Here is a 20,447-nt window from a genome sequence, read left to right on the forward strand (position 1 = left end):
TGCATTCTATCTCTTCCTTCCCTTTTCTTTAAGTGCAACCCTCTCTTTCTGCCCTTGACTGATTTTTTACACATCATTCATATGCATACATATCATATCATACATACATATTGTTCCATATCATCATACATTTACATCATATCATCCTAATCAGCTTACTTCTCCACCTTCTTTCTGAATAAATTCTATCTTCTCTATACAAAGTGTAATTTTTGAGAATTACAGAAATCCTCTTTCCATGTGCACATATAAACATTTTCACCTTAATGAGTCCCTTAAATTTTCTCTTTCTTATTTACTTTCCTGGGCTTCTCTTTTGTCTCATTTTTAGACTTCAGATTTTTTGTTTAGGTCTGACTTATTCTTCAGAAATGCTTGGAAATCTTCTATCTTATTGAATGTCCATTTTCCCCCCTGAAAGAATATACTCAGTTTTGCTGGATAGATGACTGGGTTATAAACCAAAATCTTTTGCCTTCCTGAATATCATATTCCATGTATTTCAATCCTTCAATGCAGAAGCTTCTAGGTCCTCTGTGATCCTGGTTGTAGTTCCCTGCTATTTGAATGGTTTCTTTCTGGCTGTTTGAAGTATTTTTTCTTGGCTTGGTGGCTCTTGAATTTGGGTATTATATTCCTGGAAATTGTCAGTTGAGGATTTCTTTCTGGAGGTGATCTACAAATTCTTTAAATTTCAATTTTATTTTCTTGTTCAAGGATCTCTGGCACTTATCTTTGATAACTTCTCAAAATATGATACCCAAGGTTTTTTTCTTGATCATGGCTTTCAGGTAGTCCAAGAATTCTCAAATTGTCTCTCCTGGATCTATTTTCTAGGTCAGTTTTTTTTTCAATAAGATATTTCATGTTTTCCTCTATTTTTTTCATTCCATCGATTCTGCTTTATTGTTTCTTGATTTCTTATGAAATTTTTCTCTAGATGGTCAATTCTGATTTTTAAGACCTGATTTTCCTCTTTCACTTTTTGGTTCTCCTTTTTCAATTGACCTACTTCTTCTTGCATCACTTTCCTTTCTCCTTGCATCATTTTCATTTCTCTTTCCCACTTTTCCTCTGCCTCTCTTAATTAGTTTTTGAACTCCTTTTTTAATTCTTTCAGAATCTTGTGTCCAGTTCACATTTTTCTTTTGGACTTTGGGTATGTTTCCTTTGCTTTTACTTTCCCCCTCCATGTTTGTATCTTACTCTTTGTCTCCATAAAATTTCTTTAGAGTTAGGTGCTTTTTTTTGTTGCTTGAGGGGATGATGTGATGACCTGATGTCTGAGAGCTCTGAGAGCCTTCTCCCCCTGCTGATTCAGTTGACCCTTGTGATGCTGATAGCTTAAAGACTTTCCTTAGGCTTAGGTGTAAGGTTTTAATCTCACTCTGATGTATTCAGGACAGGCATTGATCAAATTCTAACACCAGGCTTAGGCTCAAGTTTTTTATCTCACTGTGTACTTGATCCAATCAGGCACTCCCTTGATTGTCCTGTCTTGGAGCTCCACCCTGAACTTTAGGCAAAGAGATCAGTACTTAATACTTAATACTATCACCCACCCCAAAGTGTGAATTAAGTCCTTGTCCCAAGCCCAGACTAGAATTCCCTGGGCTGGGGCTCCAGACTTCTCCACAGGTTTGAAATTTTAAGGGGTATGGGTTGGCTTATATTTCTGTTTGTTAAGGCAGGATCTCAGGGTATGGATTTTGACTCTAGCATAGGTTCCTGAAACTTGGACAACAGATGTGTGTGGGGGGGGGGGGGGGAAGTGGCTTGCTTTTCCCTCCTTGCTACAGCATCTTGTTGGGTCTGCTCTCCTCTCACCCCAGTGCCCCAGATGTTTAATTGCTTACCTTTTGGGTTTTTCTGGAAAGTCATTTCACTCTCTCTCCTTGTTGGTTCTTTCACTCCTATATTTGTTTTATGGTGCTATTTTAATCATTGGTCGGAAAGGATTCTCATGGTGGCACAGAGCTGCTCTGGATTATACTGCCATCTTGGCTCCACCCCCTTCATTTTATAGATGCAGAAATGGAATCTTAGAGAGGCTAAGGGATGATTAATGTCAAAGGTGAGACTTGAAAACAGGTCTTCCCAGCCCTAAGTCCAGCACTTTATCAACTATGCCATGGCATTTATTAGCCATGCCAGAACTAGAACCCAGGTCTCTAATAGACCTTCTCATATTTAGAATGCCCTACCTCCTCCCATCCATTCACCTATTTATTATCAATCCTCAAAAGTGTTCTTAAATCTCATTTCTAGGTGGTCTTCCTGAATTCATCAGATCTGTATTCATTCATATTTATACATTTACTGGGCAAGTCATTTGACTTTTCTCACCCTCAGTTTCCTCATCTATAAAATGGCAACACTTCACAGAGTTGTTTTGAGGATGAAATGGGTAAATAATATAAAGTGCAAACCTTAAAGCAATACATAAATGTTAATTACCTCAAAAATAATTCGACATGTATTTATTAAAGACCTAAAACATGCAAAATCAGAGTGCCAGTTACTGAGGATACAAAAATATATGACATAGACCTTATCTATAGAATTTACAATTAAAAAAAAAAACCTGTACTTTCTATCTTGGTATAAGTTTTAAAACAGAAGAGTAGTAAGGGCTAGACAGTTGGGGTTAAGTGACTTGCTAGGGTCACATAGCTAGAAAGTGTCTGAGGTCAGATTTGAACCCAAAACCTCCCATGTCCAAGTATGACTCTCAATCCACTGAGACCCCTCACTGCCCCTTGGAGCTTATGATTTAATGAGGGGAAAGAATGTGTATAAATAACCATTTGCAAGACAAAATGAGAGACACCCAAGTAGACACAATAAAAATTGAAGAATAGAGAAAAATCACTGTCCCCTGAAGGAAAGCAGAAAGGAGGCCGGGAGAAGGTATCAGGAAAGGCTTCCTGAAGGAGTTGGCATCTGAATTGAACCTTATAGTAAGAAAGGAACTTCAGAAGGTAGAGATGAGGGAGTCCCTCTGAGATATAAGAGGGAAGCATGGGCAGGACCATGGAAACAGGAGAGCACGTGCAAGAGGAGCTCAGTGTGAATAGACATAGTCTAGGTAGAATATACATACAGTGGGAGGCCAGACGGTGGAGGGCCTCAGGTCCCAGGTCAGGAGCTGACCTTCTCTCTGATTTTCAGGGAGGAGCCACTGGAGATGTTTGAATTGAAGAGTTATATGATGAGAATGGGAAGGGAGAGGCAGGGGAAGGGAGGTCAAGAGCAGGAAAAGAATTTGGAAACTCAAATTTTTTTTGAAATGATTTTTAAAAATTTAAAAATACCATTGGGGAAATTTTTTTAATTAAAAAAAATTTTTTTTAAATGCTATATGGGGGGCTGCTAGGTGGCTCAGTGGTTAGAATGCCAGGTCTGGAGAGGGGAGGTCCTGGGTTCAAATATGGTCTCAGAAACTTCCTAGCTGTGTGACCCTGGGAAGTCATGGAACCCCCATTGCCTGACTCCATGTTGGAGAACCTATGTGCTTCTCCTCTCCCCCTCTCCACACATGCCTGAGGACATTTCTCCCATGCCCCTCTGCCCAGCAGCCCAATGGGAGCACTTCCCATCTGGAGTAAGATGGGGATCACGTGCATTAATTAATTAACAATTAATTAAATAAAATTTCCCAAATTTAAAAAAAATTAAGTTTGGGCATTCAGTCTCTAAAAGGTTCACTATCACTGACCTAGCCCTTAACTCTCTTCTGTGTTGAAATGTTTAGTATCAATTATAAGATGAAAGGTAAAAGTTAAAAAGGGGGGGGGGATCATGGGGGGAGGTGGTTAGCTCAATGGATTTAGAGTCAGGCCCAGAGATGGGAGCTCCATGGCTCGAATGTGGTCTCAAGACACTTCCTAGCTGTGTGACCCTGGGCAAGTCACTTAACCCCTATTGCCTACCCTTTCACACTCTTCTGCCTTGAAACCAATACTTAATATTGATTCTAAAACAAAAGATAAGAGTTTAAAAATAAATAATAATTTTTTTTTAATTTTGAAAGACTGCTACCATGAGAACAGTATATTATTTGGAAAGATTATTTGGGCAACAGTGGAAAGGATGGATGGAGAAGAGATAGAGCCAGACAAAAATGTGAATTAGGAGCTGTCTGGTTGAGAAGAGATGAGGGCCTGAACAAGGATGACAGCATGGGAAGCAAGGGAGGGTAAGAGGCAGAACCTGGCATTTGGCTCAGTATGGGGAAGAAGCAAAGTTAATGAATTCCAAGGTCATGGCCCCTGCTTAAGAGCGGAAAGCATGGTGTCATCAGTAAAATAGAGGAGTTGGAAGGGATCTGTTTTGGAGGTGAAATGATGAGTTTACATGTACTGATGTAGAGGTGCTGACAGGTCATCCAGGTAAGGATGTCCAGCAGGCAGCTGGCACATTATATTTTAGCCTATCACTAGCCAACTTTGCATCCGCTGCATATTCCCTTCCCTCCCCAGGGTTCTGTTTACAAGTAGATGTACTTCCCTATATAGCCAGCTTAATTTGTAATAGCTCCACTTATGTCATGTCAAATACCCTAAGAAAGTGGGAGGCAGAAGAAATGCTTTTATCAAAGGGCAGTAAAGGGATAAGGGAAGAAATGTAACTTGACCTCAGTTCTACAAACACTAAGCGCTTACTAAGAAGAAGGAGAAGAGACTGGAAAGCAACCTAAGCTTTGGATCCAGGCTGGGAGATAGAGGAGGACAATTCAACAGGAGGACACAGTTGCTTCTTGCCTTATTTTTCTATGCAAATATGTTGTTCAGTAGTTTCAGTTGGGTCAGACTCTTTGTGACCCCATTTGGGGTTTTCTTGGCAGAGATGCCAGAGTGGTTTGCCATTTCCTTTTCTAGCTCGTTTGACAGATGAGGAAACTGAGGCAAAAAGGGTTCAGTGACTTGCCCAGGATCACAAATAGAGGAAGTGTCTGAGGTTAGATTTGAACTCAGAAAGAAAAGTCTTCCTGATTCCAAGCTCAGTGCTCTGTCCACTGCAAATATGGGCATATGTCAAAAGTCAACTAAGAGATAATTGAGGAAAAATAAAGATTCCATAAATCTGGTAGAGAGTTTGAGGTGAGAGGAGTGATGGTCAAGAGGTTAGGGATTCTCTTGACTTAATTCCTTGGCTTCTCAGAGTTTGGCCTGAGGAAAGGTTAAATGGTTCCTCAGGTAGTCAAACCAGAACACTGTTAGGTCCCTGAGAGCCAGGCCTAGAGACAGGAGGTCCTGGGTTCAAATTTGACCTCAGACACTTCTCAGCTGTGTGACCCTGGACAAGTCACTTGACCCCCATTGCCTAGCCCTTACCACTCTTCTGCCTTAGAAACTGTGCATAGAATTAATTCTAAGATGGAAGGAAAGGGTTGGCTTTTTAATCAAGAATAAACAAATATTACAATAGTGGCAAGTTCAGTCACTGCCTACAACTCCTGATAGACTTGTTATCTCTTGAGAACTGTTGTATGGAGAGTCACACATACACACCTTGGGCAAGGACCACGGGATGCCTCCGTCTGACTGGCAGCTTAAACCTCCCCTCTGTGTTGGTTCACCATCAGAAAGTGAGCTCCTAAAGGCAGGGGCTGTCTGACTTCTCTGGTTACATCACCACCCCTTAGTAGCGTGCTGAACCTAATAGTGCTTAGTAAAAAGCTTTCTGCATTTAGGCATGCAGTGTTTATTACAGGCTGTGACCCAGAAGGCAATGCGATAAATGCTGGAGGGCAATAATGTGAATGAAATGGTTTGCCATCTAGTCATCAAGTGAGCACATCAAACCTTCTTCAATCCATGAAAAATGAAAGTGCCCAATGGGGCTGGGGACCTCAGGGAGAAGGAAATGCCTGTGTGCCTCCCAAGGAGTTCATAGCCCAGGAGCGATGTAGGACGTACAAGTTTAATAGTAGTAGTCTCTCTGTAACTGAGGATGATTGTCTTTGTGCGTTTCCATCTATGGTGTATAGATGAGTGTGCACAAAGACACTTGTGCGTGAAGGAGATTTAAGTGGAAAAGTCGATGCCCAGAGACAGTCCCACTCTCTTGGCGTTGGAAGCCTGGGTCCAGTGGCATGAAAAATCGTTACACCTGGAAACTTCCTCAGCTACATTGGATGGCCCTGTTGTCTTTTGTGCTCCAACACGCCCTAAGCACTCCACAGTGCTTTGCTGCGTCGCCATCTCAGCCATTGAACCTTCTTGTTGGTTTCTTCCATCTGTTCGGCCGAAGCAGTCTTCACATGCTGGGTGAGCAAAGCCCTGGTTCACCAGGAGTTGATGACCCGATGGCCACCCTCACAAGGTTTAGCCAGCCTGTCGAAGCCGTTGCCCGGGGTGTGGCCGCTGCCGCATGCTAGCAGCTACTGGGAGCCACAAGTGAGAGCTGGGTGTCAGGTGAGGGTCAGAGACTGGAGAGCTGCCCTAGGAGGGCATGACAAGCCCTCCATACCAGAGATACTACCCCTCCCTGAGCACCCCACACACCCCACAAGTTTAATAAGAAAAGGTCAAACAAAATGCTGTGCCAGCTCCCTGGAGAAAGAAGCATTGCTGCAGAAGATCAGACAAGACTTCTTGGAAGAAAGGGCATTGGAGCTGATTGTTAAAGGTTGGGTAAGAACGAGCAGCCTGAACTCAAAAGCTTCTTGCTAAACAGCTACTTTTAGTGGGTCATTGGCTTCTTGATCCAGAAGTGCCTTACCATTCTGCCCTCTCCAGGCCACATCCCAGCATTCTGGGGCCTGGGGGAGTGATTTCTGTACAAGGTCACTGCGCCCCCTGTGCGAAGAGCTGCAGTGCCCCCATCCCCGGGACTGCAGGCGTCTTCTCAGCTCTCCCAGCTCTGGAAGCCCCGTGGTAGGCAGGTAGGAATCCTGGCTTGTGGTTCCTCAGCAAGGTGCCACACCCCCAATCTTTCCTGATCCAGACACTTCCTCTACACGGCCTTGAACAAGCCATTTAATTTCTTTGATCCCTCTGTAAAACGCAGATGTGATGTGGATGTGGGAGCAGATTCCCAAGGCCGGAAGAGCGGCAGCCTACAGAAACATGGTGGGCGTCCCTGTCCCCCTGCCATCCCTCTCAGCCAGATGCCAGCATTCCCTGGAGCTCCCTCCTCTGAGAAAGTAGGCGTAGGACCAGCTGACCTTTCAGGACCCTTCAGGGGACCTCTGCTTGAGCCCCTTCATTTTCCCGTGGAGGACTTGGCGGCCCAGAGAGTTAAATTAACTTGCCTGTGGCCACAGAGCTTTACTACTTGGTATCACATTTCAGTAAGCGCAAAGCAAGGAACTAGATAGGAGCATGGGATTTTAAGTCAATGAGATCTGGGTTCAAAGTCTGCCTCTCTTACTTACTCCCCATGGACTAGAACTCAACCCCTCTGAATGCCATTAACCTAGGGGATCAGCAGGGTTCACTCCAGCTCCAAATCTATGATCCTTTGGTTCCCCTCAAGGAACTTCCTGTAAGAGTTCAGTGGGGAGATGACTAGAGCATAATAAGGAAAAAGGAAGGGGCAGCTCCATAGTACAGTAGATGGAGTGTCAGGCCTGGAGCCAGAAGGACCAGGGTTCAAATCTGGCCTTGGGCACTTCCTAGCTTTTGTCTGGCCAACTCACTTTAACCCCAATTGCCTCGCCCTTAATGCTCTTCTGTCTTAGCATCAATACTTCGTTTTAGAAGGTAAGGTTTGAAAAAGAAGAGAAACAGGGTGAACCCATGAAAACATAGGCTGTTTATGACTTATGAATCCTTCCTATCTCTAGATTAGTATAAAGGGAGAGGAAAAAATAATAAAGAGAAAAGTATAGGACTTGAAAGTGTTAATTCAATCCTGAGCTATTTAAACAATTTATTAGCAAGGACAAATGGGCAGAGGACAGCAAAAATGGCATCAACATCAATTAAAATAATTTTGTACAAAAATTTAATCAGTGTAAGTATAATTGTTATAACGAGGTGACCGAAGATCCTAAAAAGCTACTGTCAACAAACACTTGACATCTTTGCCAACCAGAGAGAGGGCAGCCAAAAGCAATACCAGTTTGGAATATTAAATTGTTTGCAAAATCTTGTGAAGAAAGACAATAGAAAATGATGAAGAGTTTTGTTTCATAAAACACAGACAAAATACAAGTTAAAGTTCATTTAAAGAAAGCTTAGCAAGATAGACAACTAGGTAGTCTTTTAAGAATCAAAATGAAGAAGATCCACAAAGAAAGTAGAAAAGATCTGCAAATATTTTTATTTTTTTTATTTTTTGGACATATTATATTTTATTATATTATATATAAATTCATATATAAATATATTATATCATGTTATATATAAAATTATGCTATATAGAGTATATACTTAGTATACTATGTATGTTATACATAAGATTATATTATACATAAAATATACATATATCATGTTACATATAAAATGCAAATATTTTTATAACAGTTTTCACCATCAATAGTTGGAGCTACCCTACTTGGACTCTGAAATCTCAGTCCCAAATGCATTTGTAGAAGTGCTAAAAACAGGACTAAAGAAAATAAAAATGGGGAAATCATTTGTATTAGACCAACCGACATAAAGGCGATCTACGCCAGAGTTGAAAGGACACTGAGGGATCAATTCATAAGGCATATGAAAGAGAGAAATGTTATCAAAGGCATGAGGAAAAATAGACAATCTGAATACCATAAGAGAACAACCAGAGCCATTGACAAAGATATTTCCTTTTGTTTCTATCCAAAAATTTCTTGAGCCCCATCTACATACATATTTTGTTATCTTCAATGAGGATATTAATGGAAAACAAGACTTTTGCAAGCAATATACCATCATGCAAATTGATTAAAAGGCATAAAGAACATGAGATTATACTGTGCTTATTGGTTGCCACTTACCAAAAAGGTATTCGATTAGGTAGAGCAAAATGTTATCTTGAAGATCCTCTTCCCACAAAATGTCTCCCTATGTCAAAATCACTAAATATTCCTTGAAAAAATATGAGAAATAACCATGTTCAACAATGCACTCTGTGATCACAAAAATCACAAGAGGCCTAAGATGACATATGATGTTTGCTAAACATATTTACCACCATAACAGGAGATGTAGGGTCTTAAATTAGAGAGATTCCTTATGGATGATGAGATCCCTTAGATGCTCCTCTTTGCAGATGATGTTGTTCTAGTAGGATCGAGTTTTGGAACATTTCAGAGCCTCTTAGGATAACCGCTTAAAAGAATTTGGCCTAACCATCCACACAAGAAAGACCAAGTGGATAAGAATATCTGTAGCCTAGATTATGATATATTGTAAAGTTGGATTAACAGCCTGTATGTCCATATAATTATTTATCTGTGTTTGTGTATGCATGCACAAAATTTGATCATATGGAACAAACCACACAAATAGTCAATGATTTAGAATCAACCAGAAAAGTGAACTAGATCAGGAAGTTGCCTAGTTTCTTTAATAACCTCAAAACTTCTCTGAGAAAACACCCATATTTTCAATACAGATATTTTAACAGTGGTGTTGTATGACTGTTAGATGTAGAACATAGCAATTTTGAAAGAATTTAAAATGAGTTTATCAGTTGGAGAATGGCTGAACAAATTGTAATATATGATGATGATGAAATACGATTGTACTATAAGAAATGATTAACAGAATGGTTTCAGAAAGAGCTACATGCACTGATGCAGAGTGAAATTGGCAGAACCAGGAGAGCCTTGTACACAGTAACAGTAATATTGTGGGAAGATCAGCTTTGAAAGATTTAGCTGTTCTCAGCAATCCAGTGATCCAGGACAATTCTAAAGGACTTATGACAAAGAATGCTCTTCACCTTCAGAGAAAGAACTGTTGGGAGTCAGATGCAGGTCAAAGCATATGATTTTTCACTTTAGTTTATTTGTTTCTATTTTGGGGTTTTGGTTTTATATGGGTTTTCTCTTATAGCAATGACCAATATGGAAATATGTTTTGCATGATAATAGATGTATAACCCAGATCAAATTGTTTGCTGTCTCTGGGAGGGGGAGAGAAGGGAGGAACAGAGACAACTTAGATCTTATACCTTCAGAAAACACGTTGAAAATGACTACATATAATTGGGAAAATAAAATGCTAAAAAGAAAGAAAGAATTAAAAATTCATGTCACACAAAGGGCATTGAAGAGACATGGGTATGAGCAAGCTGCAATGTAGCAAAAATGCAACTTCAAAGAAAAAGAGTAAATGATGTCATAAAAGAAATGTAAGATGGAAAGAGAAATTGGACTTGTTATGTGGCAAGGTGGACAACCTAAGTGCTCAGCTGGCATCTTCATGATGTCAAAACATTAGTTGAACCACCTGTGAGGAACTTTTGAGAGGACAGAGACAAAAAGCCATGCAATCTGAGCAGGGATAAATGAGTTGCAATCAACATTGTTGGAGGCCACATTCAAATTTTTTTAATTTTATTTTTATTGTCATGCAAAACACACTTCCATATTGGTCATTGTTGTAAAAGCACTCCTACATAACCAAACCCCCTAGTAAAACCCTAAATACACTGACCTGAAACATGACTCCAACAGTTCTTTCTCTGGAGATGGATGATAGCATTTCCCATCATAAGTTTCAGGATTGTCTCAAATCGTTGCATTTCAGAGAATAGCCAAGTACTCACAGATAGATAATCATTGTACAGTATTCCTGTTACTGTGTACAATGTTCTCCTAGTTCTGCTTATTTCACTCTGCATCAGTTCATGGAGATCTTTCCAGGTCTTTCTGCAATCACCTTGCTTATCATTTCTTATAGCAAAACAGTATTCCATCACCAACACACATCACAACTTGTTCATCCACTCCCCAATTAATGGACATCCCCTCAATTTCTAATTCTTTGTCACTACAGAAAGAGCTGCTATAAATGTTTTTGTACAAGTAGGTCCTTCCCCCTTTTTTATTATCTCTTGGGATACAGACCCAGTAGTGGTATTGCCAGACCAAAGGGTATGCACCATTTTATAGCCCTTTGGGTATAGTTCCAAATTGCCCTCCGGAATGTTTGGATCAGTTCACAATTCCAGCATTAGTGTTCCAACTGTGCCACATGCCTTCCCACATTTACCCTTGTCCTTTACTGCACTATTGGCCAACCTGATAGGTGTGAGGTGGTACTCAGCGTTGTTTTAACTGGCACATTCAAGTTGATGAAATGTAGGGACTGTTGGAATATGATGCTCCCTTCCAAGATATTATTGCTGCATTAAGCCAGCAAGGAAGAGAAGGGCATGTCTCTAGTACATTAGGTACTATTGATAGGATGCTAGGATGCTCCATTTGTAGGTTGTTGGTGACTTATGAGTCTTTATTACTCTCACCCTAATTTGGAACTCTCCTCATTTTTTGTCTCTAATCCTAAACTGCTATTTACTTTCACCTATAATGAGTGCCTGGGGCAAAGAATACCAGTGACTGACTAACTAGTGACTATCTCAGGACTCCCTGAGTCCTGCCTTCCTTTTCTCCCAGGATTCTTGCTGCATAGGAGGGGAGATAAGGGAATGCTTTTTTAAAATGTAATGTGTGATATTAATTAAATAATTAAAATGTGAACTGTGATATGAAGTAAAATTAAATGAGTGCCTTAGTGAGATACAAAATGCCAAAGGACTATAGAATACGGAGAAACCACTTGCCCCCAAAACATCAAGGAAAGCTTCATAAAAGAGGGGTCGTTTGATGTGGGCCTCAAAGTGTGGGTCAGAGGCAGCTAGATGGATAGAGAGCTAGGCCTGGAGATGGAAGGTCCTGAGTTCAAATATGACCTTAGATATTTTTTTATGACTCCAAGCAAGTCACGTAGCCCCAATTGTCTAGCCCTTGCTACTCTTCTATCTTCGAGTTGATACTCAGACAGAAATAAGGGTTTAAAAAAAAAGATTTAAAGCCAAAAAGTACTTAGCGATATAGCCAAACTCCTTTGTTTTACATATAGGGAAACCTGTACCAAGGAAGTTAAATGTCTTACCCAGCATTAAGGATTTGAACTCAGTCCCTCTGACTTCAAATCCAGTGCTTTTTCCACCCAGCCACAGTAGAAAATCATAGACTTGCTTAGAAATTAGTAACTAGTAATAATAGTATGGCAGGGGCTTAGAGTTTATGAAAAGAGGGGGTAAAAGAATTCTAGAAAAGTGCACATGGGTCAGATTGCAGCAGTACTAGAATTCCAGGTTGAAGACTTTAGATTTAATTTAGGGAGAAGGTACTGGTGAGGAGAGAACTGGAAGTTTTATTAGAACTCATTCCTCTGAAAGGGAAGAAAATCCTTGATGTCTTGTAACAAATGTTCATGCATCTGATGATAGGATTGCTATGGAGATAATCCTCTTCCCCCTCATCTCCCTTTTAGGCTTTGTACAGCATCCTAGGGCATTCTAGGATGCCACTGTTTTCATTCAGGTCTGTGGAGTTCCCAGCAGTCCCAGGTTTTATCAATAGTGGCAACCAAGAGGAATTAATGAACAGATGTATATTGAGTGTGGGAGAGAGGAAAATGGAGATGCCTGGCCATCAGGAATCCTGTGGTCTGATTCTGGCTCAGCCACCAACCACAATCATGTGACCTTGGGCAAGACACTTTCCCATTCTGGGACCCAGCTTCCTCTTCTGACAAATGAAGAGGTGGGGCATGATGATTTCCCCAAAGTCCCCACCCCCCAGTTCAAAACAGTCTATGAATTGAAATGATTTTCATTTCCTTTGAACGTTGCTTCCTGGGAAAGCAGCCTCCCCAGGGCAGCCCAGATTTGTGTTTCTTGCCTGGATTGGCACCTGTTAATGTTTTAGCCCCTGGAAACTACATTTTCCCTTCTTGAGGCAGTTTAGACGCCCTTCCTGCCACTAGGCAACTCATTACACAGGCGAGGCTCACAGGGGGGGATTGTTTAGAGATCCTAGAAATGCAGAACTTTAATAATAATGGTCCAATTAGACTCTACGTTGCACACCTGCTTGGCAGTGGTTACCGCTACCTTGATTAGGCTGTGATCTACACAAATGATGACTCCGTGGTGAGGGAAGGGCAGTGTTCCATTACAACTGGGAGGAAGGAGAGGCTTTACCAGCATACTAATATGTCTTATCTCCCCTCTTTGTCCCACCTCTCCTCTGTCCTTATTTTCTCATTTTTTCCCTCACCTTTCCTTTCCCCCTTCATCTTCTCCACCCTCACTCTCCCTGTCCTTCCTCTTCACTCCTTTCCTTCCCCTTTCTTCTTCTTTGCCATATCTTATCTCTCCTTTCCATCCATTCCCTCCTCACCTGGACTCCATCACCCTTTTCCTTTTTCCCTCTTCTCTCTCCCCTCCTCCTCTCTTCTACTTGCCCAAACTCTACCTCCTCTTTCCACCTATTGTGCCTTCTCCCCACCTAATTGTTGTTCTCTCTTCACCTCTTCATCTTTTGTTTGCTCTCTTCCATCTCATCTCTCTTCCAATCCTACCCATACTGCCTCCTTACCTCTTCTCCTCCTCCTCTTCTCCTCCCCTTTCCCTTCCGATCTTCTTTCCCCCATGCTGATTTACCTACCTTGTTGCTCCCTCCTCTCTTCTCGGATTTCCCTGCAGGCCTCAAGTCCCTCAAGAACCAAGATGCAACTTCTGGAGACAGAGTTCTCTCGCACCATCCGTGAGCTCATCGACCTCCACCTGCTGCAGCAGGACAGCATCCCTGTGTTCCTCAGCTCAGTGACCCTTGACCTCTTCAGCCGCCAGACAATCACCTAAGCCAGGCTGCCTTATTGGGATTCCAGTGCCTTAAGCAGAGGCCACGAGAGCTTGAGGCTACCCTTATCCCCCCCCCCAAAGGTTTAAAGTATCCCCCATTTTCACATTGCTTTGATTGAAAAGGATACGAAGAGAGCAGGTGACCTTGCTTTTTAGATTCCATTTGTCTCACCCCTCACTGATGTCCCAAACATCCTCTCCTGTCCCACCTGACCTAATCCTATCACCCTGGCTTTTGATATCTGTAGATCACCATCTGTCGCTTCCCCAGATATTACCACAGAGCAGTGCATGCTGCTCTCTCCAGGGCCTCCTCTTTCCTGGGTTGTATCCCTTAGCCCCCACAGATGGTGACAGCCCCAGAAACTCATTGATAGCATCCAGGAGCCCATTCCTCAGGGAGCCCCCATTAGGGGCACCAGCAGCCCCCAAAAGTTAAACCACTTGTAAGAACTGATCAACCTCGAGGAAGGTGACCTCAGGGCCTTAACTTTGTTTTCTTTGAGGTGACACCTTATCAAGACCCTCAAATCCATTCCTTATCCATGGCTGTCTCCTCTTCTTACTTCAATGTGCCTTATAGACCGAGCTTAGATCTCACTGGACATCTTATCCTGTCTGGTCTTCAAGACAGACTCCTAGAAGTGAGAGGGGGCGGTTGAGGGGTCAAGTGATTGCCATGGGACCCTGTGGGCCTGCCCCCTGCCTTTCTTCCCCTCCCCCCATAACTGCAGTCCCATCCCCCCTTCCCCCCAGGATCTGCCTCCTCTATCAGCACAGCTTGGGAATCTGGGAAACATTATCTACTGATGAGGCATTTGTTTATCTTTGCACAATAAAGTTTCCTTCCACCTCCTACAGCTTCCCTCCTGTCCAGGTGCACTTGTGTGTTGTCTTAGCTTTCAGCTTCTCCTCCATCCATGGGCAGTAGCTGGAACATAGCAGCTGACAGGGGAGTCTTGGGGATGGGGGTACAGCTGGGTGGCTCCGTGGATTCTGAGCAAGGCCTAGACTCAGACACTCCCCAGCTGGGTGACCCTGGGCCAGTCCCTTCACCCCAGTGCTTAGCCCTTATTTCCTTCTGCCTTGAACCCATACACAGCACTGACTCTAAGATGGAAGGTAAGGGTTAAAAACCCAAAAACCTCTCAACTGGGGCAAGTGTAGTGGGGGTGTGTGGATCTGAGGGACATCTGAAGGGTGTCCTCTCCAGCAAGCAGCCCATTCCCCATCCTCAGCCCCAGCAAGTGTCTGGGCCTGCCACGTGCAGAGGCTTCTGTCGTCCCACCAACACTGCTTTCAAATCTAGCCGCTTCCTTAGAAGCAGCGTTTCATGGTGGCAGGTGGCTCCTCAGTCCCCAGCAGAATCTGCAGGAGGGAATCAGGAGGAAACGCCAGCTCCCCCTGGGGTTTGCTCGTGGCCCAAACCCAGTCCCTCCTCCCCAGCTACCCCTTCTTCAGCAACAGCCCTGGGAGGATCACATCTCCTTCCTTGAACCCAAGGCCACGACTCAGGCTAGGATGAAATGGAACCACCCCCATCGGGGATCTAAACAAGGCTGTTTGTGCATCAGGGTTGGCAACCTCGCGCGGTAGATCGGGAAAATCCCCACGATGGCAGGCTGCCGCGACGCCCTCCCGCCACTCTTCCCGGGTCTCCCTGCTGCGGCGCCTTTTCCGAGGTGTCTGCTCCTGCCACGGGTTACTTGGCCATTTCCTCGTGGCTCCCCAGGGCTTGCCTCACCCTTCCATGAAAGGCGATGGAACAACTCATTTTGGTTGTGGACCTCAGAGTGGGGGGCAGGAGCTGGGGAGACCCCCCACCACCACACAAGAAGGCCCGTCGTAAACTAGAAGGGGCAGTTCTGGCTCACCCCACCCCGGGACCTTGCCAAAAAAGAACAGGGTTTCCTAGGAAATTCAACCAACGAGCAAGGAAAGTTAGCTTTGCCATTTACAGAATTCGGGCAAAAGATGGATTAGCTGGCATTTGATGCCAGAGGAACATCGCCTGATGAATGTGCAAGTGCAGCACTTGGGGCCTCCATTGTCAGTCATGGAGAAAATGAGTCGTGACGTCAGCCTCCCCGTAAAAGGATGAGGCAGCAATAGGGGCTCTGTCTTTCTGGCTCTTCACCGGGGAGCTCCAGTAATTCATTAATATGTTTACCAGAAGCCCCCTCTCTTAGCAGGTCAGGGGAGGGACAGAGAGCTACTGGGAGCAGACAAGAGAGGATACCAAACAGCTGCTTATGAGGCAGTATCCCTGGAGCACTGAGAGAGGATGCAGCTACTGGGCACCCTCCAGATCTCTGGGGACGCCGTGGATGGAGGGAGAGACAGTTGGAGAAAGATTAAACCAGGGCTGGGGAGGCGGCTGGGTACATAGGGGTCAAATCTGGCCTTGGACTCTTCCTAGCTGAGTGACCTTGGGCGAGTCACTTAACCCCCATTGCCCAACCCTTACCACTCTTCTGCCTTGGAACCAATACTTAGTATTGACTCCAAGACGGAAGGTAAAGGTTTAAAAAAAATCATGGCTGTGTGGATGTTCAGAGAGTTTGAAATGCCTGCGCTGACCAGCACCACCTTTTCTCACAGATGTTCATGCTCATAGAAAAGCACTTGGCAGAGTATTATGGGCCCTTTGCTTCTGTCACTCAGGTGGCAGAACTCTCTGTTCTCTACAATATCATGTGGATGTCGAAGGCTGTATACTTGGAATCCCATACTCAGACTTCAAGTTGCTTCAACCATATTGGGAAATTGAGTCCACGTCTCCTCTTACTGGGTCTAGGGGAAATCTGCTCCTGGACCAAGTTGCCATCACAGGTCCACCATCTTTCCTTTTTTTTTTCCAGTTTTGGAAAATTTTATTTAATTTATTTACAATACTTTTCCATAGTTACAAGATTCATGTTCTTTCTCTTCTCTTCCCCCAAACACCCCCCACCTACCCATAGCCAATGTGCAATTCCACTGGGTTTTACTTGTCATTGATCAAGACCTATTTCCCTATATTATTGATATCTGCACTGGGGTGATCGTTTAGAGTCTAAATCCCCAATCCTATCCCCATTGACCCATGTCAACCATCTTTACTTTTGCCCAGCTTCAGCCTTTTGCCACATTCACTGCCCTTCCCTTCTCTGGAGAGACAGAGAACCCTTGGCCTGCAGCACCCTCCAAATAGCAAGAGTGGAAGCCTCATCCTTTTCCAAGGACTGCTAAAGGTTCCACAGTTATTCATATCATTCAAGGAGTCTGTGTTTGCCTTTCTGGCAAACATGTCATTGCTCAATGGTAAAAGGTAAATGGAGAATGAGAGCTGAAGAAGGAGGGCAGTCTGAATCCACAAGCAAGGCTGCTTTTTTCCAGTTTTTGGCTCTCTGGCTAGGTGACCTCTATTTCTGGGATTCAGATGCTATGGAGAACTCCCAGGTACATAATCCATCATTTCATATTTCTGTTGCTCAAGCTCCCATCCACTAGCTTGGAAAATGGAGAGTTGTTGGTAGATAAAGAAGCAGGCTCTGGGGACTTACACTGACAGGCTAGAATGGACAAGTCCAATAGAAGCATGGCAATGGGCTGAATGATTGATCAAGATACCTTCCAAACTTATGATTCTGACATTGCTCAATTTTGACAGCATATGCAATTTATTTTTTTTAATCTCATGATTAGTAACATAACTAGTAATTCTGGAAACTGCCACATTCAGTTCAGTCCCATCTCTCTCATTATCAAGGTGCCATATGCCATTGAAATGTGTTGAAACTGGCATGCCCATTTGAAAAGAGAATGGCCACCATTTTGTTTCAGGAAAACAGACTGAATTCTACCTCAATTGAGGGTATGTCTTGATATCCTTTTAGGAGGGAGCCAGATTTTTTATCAAGACCAGTCTTTTCCTTTGAAAATATTTATGGAGAGCCATGCCTAGAGAGGGATAGTCCCGGGTTCAAATGTGGCCTCAGACATTTCTTAGCTGAGTGACCCTGGGCAAGTCATTTAATTTTCATTGCCTAGCCCTTACCACTCTTCTGCCTTGTAACCAATACATAGTATTGATTCTAGGATGGAAAGTAAGAGTTAAGAAAGAATAGCCATGGAGGCAGAGTCAAGATGGTGGCATAGAAGCAGCAAAAGTTCAGACCTCCTTACCAATTACAAACTAAATGCTCCTAGAGGACTGAAAATCAAACCTAACAACAAGACAGAGCCAAGGAACCCTTCTGCTGGACTCAATCCAAAAGGTATGTCCCCCAAAAGCCAGAATTCAAGAATACTCAGGTTTAAGGGGAAGGCAGAAGGAAGGTCCCAGAACCCCTCCCCCCCCACATCTAGAGCGCTAAGACTCCAGTGGCAGCGGGAACCTCTAGGTGGGCAAAGGTGTTTGTCTGGAGGGTGTACCTTGCGTGCAGGGCTATGCCAGGTGCAAAGCATGGAAGAAGGGTGGTGGGGAAGGAGCTGGAGAGAGAACACAGAGCAGGCAGCCTGGTCAAAGAGGTGGAGACCCTCTATATTGCTTCAGCCTTCCAGGAGGTTTTGGCCTCAGAGCACATCCAGCCCAACCCAGCTGAACTTAATCCCATCAAAAGTCTTAAGAGGTCAGGGAAGCCCAAGCTCCAACACCCCTCCCCCACAGACTGCTGGACTTAATCCAATCAAAAGCCTCCAGAGGACAGGGAAGATCAAACTCCAACACCCCTCCCCCACAGACTGCACAGAGAGATGTTCTGTCAAAGCTCCAAGAGGGAAGACTGACAGAAAATGCCAAAACCAAAAAAATGAGAGGAGAAAGAGCACAGACAACTATGAGGAGTAAAGAAAGGTAAATATGAGCAAACAACAGAAAAAGAAGAAAGAAATTACAATAGACAGTTTCTATACAGGCAACAAACAGAACAGAGGAGGAGGGATCATCAAATGATAAATCAGAGATCCCAGCAAATTGGATACAGACTTTGGAATAACTCAAAATGCAATTCAAAACACAATTAAGAGAGGCTGAAGACAATTGGGAAAAGAACTTAAAAACTAAGATAAATCATCTGGAAACAGAAAAATAGTGTCTTGAAAGCCAAAATCAACCAGCTTGAAAATAAGGCAAAGGAGATGAAAGATGAAGCAAAGGAAATGAGAGATGAGGCAAAGAGGATGAAAGATGACCTCCAAAGAAAATCAGACCAGAAGGAGAAGGATGACCAAAAATCCAGGGATGAAATCCAATCTTTAAGAACCAGAATACAACAACTAGAATTAAGTGACCTCACAAGGCAGCAGGTCACTATAAAACAAAACCAAAAGAATGAAAAAATTGAGGAAAATATGAAGCATCTCATTCAAAAAGCAGAAGATTTAGAAAATCATTCCAGGAGAGACAACTTAAGAATCATTGGTCTACCAGAAAACCATGACAAAAGAAAAAGGCTGGATATAATACTACAGGAAATTATCCAAGAAAAGTGCCCCGATATTCTATAACAAGAGGGAAAAGTGGAGATTGAAAGATTCCACAGATCACCTCCTGTACTTAATCCCCAACTGACAACACCCAGGAATATTATACCCAAATTCAAGAACTATCAGACCCCCCCCCCCAAAAAAAAAATATATATATATATATATATATATTACAGGCTGCCAAGAAGAAGTCATTCATATACCATGGAACCACAGTGAGGATAACACAGGATCTGGCTGCATCTACACTGAAGGACTGAAAGGCATGGAATATGATATTCCAGAAAGCAAGGGAACTAGGTCTACAACCAAGAATCAACTACCCAGCGAAACTGACTATATTCTTACAGGGGAAAGTATGATCATTCAACTAAATAAAATAATTCCAAGAATTTGTAAATAAAAGACCAGACCTGAACAGAAAATGTGATGTCCAAGCACAGAACTCAAGAGAACTCAAAAGGTAATTTTAAAAGAGGGAAAAAATAATAACAAAACAAAACAAAAAAAAAACCTTTTTCTAAGAGACTCAATAAGTTAAAATGATATGTATCCCTATAAGAAAAGATGTCATTGGTAACTTGAAAACTGTTGTTATCACCTGGGCAGCTAGAAGAATTACATTTAGAGGAAACAGTGACAAACTGTATAGGATGAAATAACAAGACATAAATAGTATATAGATATATATGCATAAATACATATACATTGTGTGTGTGTATATATATATATACAACTAGAGCTAAAAAAAAAGGTTAAACTAAAAGAAATAGGAAAAGAAACAAAAGGGGGGGTAAATTTGTATGTCACAAAAAAAGCTCATGATAGGAGTGGGGAGAACATCAATACACTGGAAGGGTATAGATGTTGGAGATAGGAAATACTCAACTCTTACATGCATTGAAATTGACCCAAAGAAGGAAGAACAATCCAATCAATTGGGACAGAGAATAGATTCGCACCCTATAGGGGAGTAGAAGTGTAACAAACAGACTGGTGGAGAGGGAAGCAGTATAAGGGAGGGAGAGGGTGGGGGGGTAGTTTTAAAAAGACTGCAAAAAAAATAAAGGGGGGAATAAGAAGGGAGGGAAGTAGAAAGGGAAGTAAAAATAAGGGTAGGAATTAGGGGAACTGATTAAAAACAAACATTGGTGTAGAAGAAAATA

The 20,447-nt window shown here is 42.7% G+C and overlaps 1 protein-coding gene across 8 annotated transcripts in view; it reads left to right on the plus strand.

The window, feature by feature from the left end:
- The window catches only part of MAD1L1 (mitotic arrest deficient 1 like 1), a 999,035-nt gene extending 984,365 nt beyond the window's left edge, over positions 1-14,670 (plus strand). For all 8 annotated transcript variants that reach the window (XM_056804306.1, XM_056804308.1, XM_056804307.1 and 5 more), the window contains one exon: positions 13,654-14,670. In XM_056804306.1, coding sequence (XP_056660284.1) covers positions 13,654-13,812 — 159 coding nt within the window. In that variant the 3' untranslated portion in view covers positions 13,813-14,670. The remainder of the gene's footprint in view (positions 1-13,653) is intronic.
- The last annotated feature ends 5,777 nt before the right edge of the window (positions 14,671-20,447 follow it).

The sequence above is a fragment of the Monodelphis domestica genome, chromosome 7, assembly GCF_027887165.1.
Source record: "Monodelphis domestica isolate mMonDom1 chromosome 7, mMonDom1.pri, whole genome shotgun sequence".
Lineage (NCBI taxonomy): Eukaryota > Metazoa > Chordata > Mammalia > Didelphimorphia > Didelphidae > Monodelphis > Monodelphis domestica.